The 8,371-nt window shown below is 45.1% G+C and overlaps 1 protein-coding gene across 1 annotated transcript in view; it reads left to right on the top strand.

Moving 5' to 3' along the window:
• The window catches only part of BEAN1 (brain expressed associated with NEDD4 1), a 49,311-nt gene extending 47,991 nt beyond the window's left edge, over positions 1-1,320 (top strand). Inside the window, exon 4 of the mRNA XM_029965572.1 lies at positions 1,007-1,320. Within this exon, the coding sequence (XP_029821432.1) occupies positions 1,007-1,271 (265 nt within the window). The 3' untranslated portion in view covers positions 1,272-1,320. The remainder of the gene's footprint in view (positions 1-1,006) is intronic.
• Positions 1,321-8,371: the final 7,051 nt, after the last annotated feature.

The raw sequence follows: 8,371 nt of genomic DNA, 5'->3' as shown, positions 1-8,371 counted from the left end.
AGTGACACTGCACTGCAGAGAGCCCTCAGTGACACTGCACTGCAGACAGCCCTCAGTGACAGTGCCCCTCAGACAGCCCTCAGTGACAGTGCACTTCAGACAGCCCTCAGTGACAGTGCCCCTCAGACATCCCTCAGTGACACTGCCCCTCAGACAGCCCTCAGTGACAGTGCCCCTCAGACAGCCCTCAGTGACAGTGCACCTCTGACAGCCCTCAGTGACACTGCACTGCAGACACCCTCAGTGACACTGCACCTCAGACACCCTCGGTGACAGTGCACTGCAGACATCCCTCAGTGACACTGCCCCTCAGACAGCCCTCAGTGACACTGCCCCTCAGACAGCCCTCAGTGACACTGCACTGCAGACAGACCTCAGTGACACTGCACCTCAGACACCCTCAGTGACACTGCATTTCAGACAGCCCTCAGTGGCACTGCATTTCAGACACCTTCAGTGACACTGTACCTCAGACAGCCCTCAGTGACACTGCATTTCAGACACCCTCAGTGACACTGCACTGCAGAGAGCCCTCAGTGACACTGCACTGCAGACAGACCTCAGTGACAGTGCCCCTCAGACAGCCCTCAGTGACAGTGCACTGCAGAGAGCCCTCAGTGACAGTGCATTTCAGACACCCTCAGTGACACTGCACTTCAGGCTCCAGCAAAGGTTCATTATCAAACAGCAACACCACTTCCTCTTCCCCCCCAGCCATTTTCCAACTTGGCTCTTCCAGGCAGGTGAGAGCAGGAATGAGCCGTGGCTGCATTGTACTGGTGGTGCCTGTGCACCTTGGGGATTATCCAGATGGATTTGGAGATGTGCTTTTAGGGATTATGCTCTCGTTGTCTCACATGGCAGGGCAAGCAAAGATGTGGGCTGAGGAACAAAACACCGTATGATCCTTTTCTTCTCACTTTACCTGCCCTTGTTACTCTGAAAATAATGTACTGTGGCTTTTTTTTCACAGTAGTCTAATAAAAAATTCCTTTTTTTCTTTCAGCTATGATGAATGTGTGGGGCCAGGAGCAACACAAATATATATTCCCACAGATGATCCCCCCCCATATTCTCTCATGGACCCTTGTCAAAGAAATGAAATATCTATAAATATCTATATTAGCCAGGAAGAGGAGGCAGCATCTGGGACTACAGGACAGGCTGCAAATTCTGCAGTCAGGCTGCAGGACTTGCAGCAGCCCATTCCATCCATCTCTGTCATCTCTCACCCTGGAGGCTATGCCCCTGTTCAAGACAGTGGGGTGTGAACAGAATATCCCCATCCCACACGTTCCAACAGAAGTACAGAGCAGTTCTTCCACTGACTATCAGGCCCCAAATCATGTGAACAGAAGTGGCTTTTTCCTTCAATTCTTCTGAAGATCTCAGACCAACAAAAACACTTCAATGGAAGAATAAAACCTCTGGAAGTTTTACCTATTTTATATCTTTAAACAGGGATGCAATGGGATTTTGTTTTTTACAGTGACTTTTTACAGTTTACCTAAACTTTCCTCTTTGTGCTTCAAAGTGTTCCGTGACCTCACACAGCATAAAAGAGCAACAGTGACAAGCAGTACACCTGACCTTCCTGAAGCATTTCAAAACACACTGAAATCAGACACTCCTAATGCAGATATGTTACCCACTCAAGCCTACTTGTTGATTTTAGGATACTTTGCATGTTTCAGAGCAGAAGGAAAAAGAAGAGCATTTTATTGTCATTAAAGGTATCACAAGTACATTTCATTCCGTTTCTTGGCAACAAAGCATTTTTAAATAATTTTTTTCGTCTAAGTATGTATTTCAGTGAAGAGAGACAAGGCACTGCCTAAAACAGACGGTGAACAGTACCACAGAGAAGCAAAAGAAAAAGGGAGTGTAATGTTTGGATAGCCACATTTTTCCTTTGCTGCCAGACTTTCCAGACCATTGCAAAGCCTGCTGTAAGTCTTCCTCAAAGAAACCATCAGCAAGTGATGGAGAAGTGGCAGTGGATGCTCAAACACCAGTTGGCTTTACCTGCAGAAGTGCAGGCCTGGGACCTTCATGTCCTTCATGGGGACTTGCCGTAGCCAAGGGAAGGGCACAGGAATCCCAGAAGATGCTTTATGCCAATTCCCACCCAGGATGCATTTTCAGGCATGACCTGGGCTCTTCTTTCAATAAGGGGTTGCAGTTTTGCTGCAGTGACCTCTAGGAACTGGTGAGTGTGATTTAAATAGTGGATGCTGGGCTGGGCACAGGAGCAGAGAACTCACTGTGAGCACAAACCTCGGAGCTGTTCCCAGCCCTGAGAAAAGAAACCAGGAAGGACAAAGCCAGTGAGCAGCAGCAGGACATTTCCATGCTGCTACCAGGGTTCCCAACCAGCTGCCAGGGCAGTGGGTGCAGGGACCTGGAGCTGCAGGGCACAGGGACAGCAGGGGGTGACCAGGAATGGCCAGGGCACTCCAGTCCTGGCTGGGGGGGACACAGAGTGACACAGAGGGGCTCCCCAGGCAGGGCGTGTGGCCCTGGGGTGGGCAGGGCAGTGGGCACACCCTGACAGCCCGTCCCTTGGTCACCTCTTGCTCCTTTTCCCCATGCAGATGATGCCAAGCCCCAGGACCCTGCAGCACCCTGCTGTGCCCAGCTCCCCTGGTGCTGGGAACACCCCTAAAGGACAACACACCCCAGAGATCCTGCTCTTCACCTGAGGTGCACGTGTGCCAGAGGAAGAGCTGCTTTCCTCTCTTCCTTTTCATGGCCCAGCAAAACAAGTTGCAAGACTGGGACTAGAGGACAGCCCTGAGATCAAAGGGTGAGCAATGAGCACAGTTCCACCTGACTGCCTTAAAATAGTTTGGATCCTACTGTTCACTTCTGCTTGGAATAGTCCCACTCCTCATCTGGAAGCTGCTGTGGGTCTGGCTGAGGACAGACACAACCCACACAGAGAGCAAGGGGAACTCAGCCCTGTGCTTTCCCTGGGGGAGCACCCTTGGGAAACTTCTTGGCTGTGTTGTTTTGAAACTGGTAACTGCAAGAAAACCAATCCCTCTTGTGTTTGCACTAAACATTTTAAGTCATTTTTAAGTTCTCTGTCTAATGGAAAACCCCTGGGTATCTACATCTTCAGTGAGCACCACTCAGCAGAGTTATCAGAGGCACATTTCCACTAAATCTTAGGGGTATTTTCACTGAAATTAAAAAAAAAAAGGTTTTCTTACACTTGCAGAAAGGACTTCATTTACTATTTCCACCAAAGGATACATAAAACTGAGTATAGCAAATCTGTAATTGTATTCAAAAGGAACCATCATCCAAATTATTAAAATTGCACTTAGATTTTCTGTAAATACAGAATGATTTTCAGCTGTAATCATCATTCAACACTCCAAAGATTGACACAGTTATAATTAATACTTAGATGGGAAGTAATTATATGGTTCTTACTGCTATATAAATTATACCATTACTGAGTCATATGCACACGATGAGGTAAGGTAAGTATGCATTTTTTGTTAAGTAGATGGCAGTAAATATGTATTTTGCTAAAATAACAGAATTCTTTTGCAGTTCAGTAAGATTTTCAATATTCTCAGTGTACTCTACCCAAAAGAACAAAAATACACCATTTTGCATTGCAAAACTGCTGGCAGGCATTGGCACAACGTAGGCTATATTTCATATTTTTATTTTTTAGCAGAGAGAACAATTCCTCTATACAAAGTACTATTTAAACAGTTTTGTGGTACACAAAGTATCCTGCAATAAGAGAAACAAACCCCTTCATCACCTATAAGGGGCCAGGGATGAAAACCAGCCCAGAAATGCAGCAGTCAGTTTTATTGGCAGGAAACCCAGAAGTGAAGGAGGGCACAGAGGTTTGTTTCTGCAGCAGAGGAGCTGCTCTCAGAGCTGTGCCTTCCTGCAGCTCTTGGAAACCTGCCTAGAACACAGAAAGGCCACGGGACCAGCCCAGCTTCCTTCAGGCTCAGGCTGGGGAGGTGCAGGGGGAAATCTCATCCACAGAAATTAGAAGGCAAATGTAATTTCTTTTGTCCTCACAGCGAGCCTCTTACATGCAACATGACAAATATGAACATTGCAGACAAGCACAGAGGGCTCTTCACACGTGGCACACAATGTGTCTGTGCATGGTGGGGGACCCTTTGGACCTATTTGGCTTTTAACCTTTTTAACAGGGATTTCCTGCCCTTCCACTAACTCTCTATCTGTAGTTCACAAAACAGGGTGATTTTAAGCGGACCTCTGATGAAAATGGGAGATGGACATTTTACTTCATGACAGCAATGCATTAGGAAAGTTATAGAAAACTGTTCAAAGTCTTTCATCCTTTGGTAATATTGAAGCATCCCCAGCACTGTGGACTGTCGGTGGCAGCGTTTCTCACACTCTCTGCTCCCTCTGGTGGTGTGAACCACTGCAGAAAGTCTGGGCATCCTCACAGCACAGGTTCACCAAAATAATCAGATCAATCCCAGCTGCCTGGTCACACGGATATGGAGCCACCCAAAACATACACTGCCATACTGTAGCATTTTCTAAGTTATCACTGAACACAAGGGTGAACACACAGAGTGATACCTTACCATGATCACCTGCAAGAGTGGCTTAGAATTCTCTGCTCTTGTTAATGTTTTTAACTGAGTGATGTCCAACAAAGCTGTGGGGGGGAAAAAAAGTCTTATAAATCCAACCAAATACCTCTGCAAACAGACAGCACTAGAAAGAGAAGTTTTAGCTCTAAAACACTACAAAGAGAAGTTTGCAGCTCTAGATCTGCTCCAACAGCTTCCAACACTACTACTGCAACAGTGATGAGATTTGTTGTAATGATGCAATAAGAACCTGTTTTAATTTCTTTAAGAATATTTAAGATCTCAGATAAATCTCAGCAAAGTGGGCAGTGTCTCTCCTGATGCTGCTCTTAAGAAATTCCTATTCTGCTGTCAGATTTTATCCTAAACTCTTGGAAAATTCTAATGCCAGTGCTAAAAGCCAGGTTTAACACAGAGCTTTCACTTCTTATATGACTAATAAACTGCTTGGCCATGCTGTTCCTTGCTATGTGATCACAATCCTGTATTTCTGTAGTCACCTCTTCTGGTTCTACTTTTAGTACTGATCTTTACACAGAACTTTTAGTAAAGAACATCCACTCTTGGTATGGTTCCTGTGCTTTTTTATGTTGCCAGTACCACTTTGGGACACCCACCTTTAGTCTCTGGGTAATCAGGCAGCTCAGGAACTGCTGACAAAGCAACACTGTTCTTTAATCACTTCCATTTGGATTTTACATTTGTCAGGAATAAGCAACCACGGGAACACTCAGGTCAGTGTGTGCCCAGCCAAGGTCAGAGCAGGAAGAAGAGTCTACAAAGTTGAAAACTGTTAGCCTTGAAATGCTCTCAGGATTTCTAGAAGCATCAGAAACCCTCACAAGTACTTTCATAGATACCTGAGAAAATCACTGAAGTCAGGACACTGGAAAATAGCTACATACCACCAAGGGAAAAGATGAAATGCTGGGAAATAAAAGGTCAGTTCTCCCAGAAGTGTTCAAACAGATAATTTTTTAGCACAGCGAGGCGAGTAATGTTTATTCCTGAATGGAAAGCACATCAAACTGATTTAACTGGTCTTTTTACAGTCTGACAAATCATTCCCCTCCTTAAACTACAGAAATACTTTCTATATAAAATTATAGCCATAGCCTTCTATGAATTAAAATAATAATCAGCATACAAGGGAGTCTGTACCAATTTCTTTGGGTTAGTTTGAAAGGATGTGTCAGAGATGTCCTAATGAAAATACTGAGTGTTGCTGGATTTCAGAGCTTTCAGAGAGAATGGACCTATTAAAATCAGCACACTACATCAAACTAGGAGAAGCAGCAGTATGTAGGAGGACAGGACAGGAATTTGAAGAGAGAGAGAAATAGCCTGGAAAGCACAAGGTGCAATTCAGTGGACACATATGCAAGTCCTGCACTTGAGAAATGTAGGCTCCAATTCACAAATGCACCACACAGTGACCTGTCAGAAGGCAGGAGAATATCTGAGGATGAGACTCAGGCAAGTGTGGGCTGAATATGAGCCAACAGTGTTACACTACTAGGAAAAAAAGGAAAAATTAACATCAGCAGCCTGGAAATATAAACAGTGCTACTGTTCTTAAACCATTCCAAACAGCTGTCCATTCCCTCCTGCTCTGGTAGGAAACAGAGCCCAGGCTTAGCTCCACAATCTGATGGACCTGATGCCTGGAGGAAGGAACAAGAAAGTTAAATGGCCTGGTTATTATTTTTCTTGGGTTTGCATGACAGAGAACAGAAAGCTGTTCTTCACTGCCATATAGAAATGAGATTTTAGAACTGAGGGGAAATGGAGAATTAATATTTGATACATCACAGAGGAAGAAAGATTCCACATTACTAGAGATGGAAAGGGCAAGTTTCAGTTCTCCCCTTCCAGCAGAGCTTCCCATGTGCTCTCTTTGTCACTGTCTGGCAGTGTCTGATGGTTCTCCATGGTCTGGGAGTTGGCAGTTGTGGTGTTTTCAATCTGTATTAGCAGCTCTCCAAACCCCAGAGGCTCTGCCAATACCTTCTGGAAACAGATTCTCTTAGCCCAGACCACACTGGTGACCCGTGGCTTCCAAGGCCATACTGTTGTCACAGCAAAGACCTTTCAGTGAAAATACTCACCACCAAAATTATATCCAATATATAGAGAGCACCTCCAGCTCCACTGATGTTCTACATGTGAGATGGAAATTGTAGATAGATCAGATACTAAATTCATGTTTTCTGAATTCCCAGCAGCATTTCATGCATTAAAACTTCTCAGCTAACAAAGGACATACTCCTTTCCCTTTTCCTCAGCTCACAGTACTTTGTGCTTGAGCACTGCTGACTGAACTCATAAGAGTATGAGAAATTTGCAGCTCAGATTTCAGACAGGTCCAGATGTTCTCATTTCCACCAAAGTAAGGAAAAATAACAAGCAAAACATCTTCCATGTCCAGCAGTAATAAACAAAACTATTATAGACCAAAAAAAAAAAAAAAAAAAGATAAAAACTTCTTTGCAAATCCTTTCAAAATCTCACTGAAGAAGGAAGAGCCTGATAGAAGATCTCACAGCTCAGGGAACTGCAACTGGACTTTCAGGTACCCAAGTGCTCTGTCCCCTTGGCAGTGATGGGATTGGTACCTCATTGGTACCACACACACATGCCAGGGAAGTGATTAAGCTTCCCTTTTAGAGAACAGAGTTTTAGAACACCAGAATCTTCAAAACACAGAAAATAAATCCCATCCTGGGAGTCTGTACAAGCAAAGTAATTCAGGGAATAACACCTCCCAGACAGCTGGACAGAGACACCTCGGTGTTTGCTGTGTGATGCAGGTACAAGACGACCCCCCTTTAATATGGGGGCACCAGGGGCATCTGTCCCCCCTTCCCTCTTGGCTGCACCAGCAATTTTTATACAACAATTATCCACACAGAAATTCTACACAAGTATTTCCTAACGACATGTCACTTGGAATGACGATCACCAGCACGTGTTTTTGGAAAGTCCTCTTGCCTGGAAAGCCAGAGAGGAAACCAGCTTGTTTGCAACACTCCACATGCACCTTCCAGGGGAAAAGACACAGCACTGGGGAGGCCAAGCAAGGCCAAGATTTCAGTGGATCAGAAGAAGCCACCCACTCTCAGTGGTTAGCAGTGAGACAGATACTCACTTTTAAATCTGTCCTGTCATGAGGACAATCTGTAATAAGATGAGGCATTAAAAAGACATGAAGTCTTTTTAATTCACACCTGCAGCAAGTCAAGTCAGTGGAGACACCACTGATGGCACTGGTCCACACAAAAATTAAGGTCATAGGAGGCCAGTGCCAGCACTGGTTTGGGAAGGCACACAGGTGCACAGCGTCGTAGTAGCCACAGGTGGTGACTCAAAAATTCACATTCCAAATTCAAGATTAGCAAAATCACCTGGATCACAGGTGTGATTTCCAGCTGCTGGACCTGACCCCCATTGAAACCCATTCCAGGACATTGTCAGCCACCTCAGCAGACACAAGTCTGTTCCAGCTGTTCCCCAGACCTGGTGTGACTGTTCTGCTGTGACACATCATGACACCTCATGACAAGAGCGACACCTCACGACACACCCTCACTCCCAGTGACACACCCTCACACTGACAGCCAGACCCTCAGGATCTGAATCGGACTTTAACAACGAAAATAAAAATTCAGTCAGTAGCTGTAACTGCACAGTTATGATTACACAAGTGATTTGAGAATGTTTGAGCTTGGCTGACCTTGTGTTTTAAGGCAAAGGGAAGACAA

This window comes from Manacus vitellinus, unplaced genomic scaffold, assembly GCF_001715985.3.
Source record: "Manacus vitellinus isolate BGI_N305 unplaced genomic scaffold, ASM171598v3 scaffold_10_pilon, whole genome shotgun sequence".
NCBI lineage: Eukaryota > Metazoa > Chordata > Aves > Passeriformes > Pipridae > Manacus > Manacus vitellinus.
Note: the sequence above shows the minus strand (reverse complement) of the source record. Positions and strands in the feature narration are given on the sequence as shown.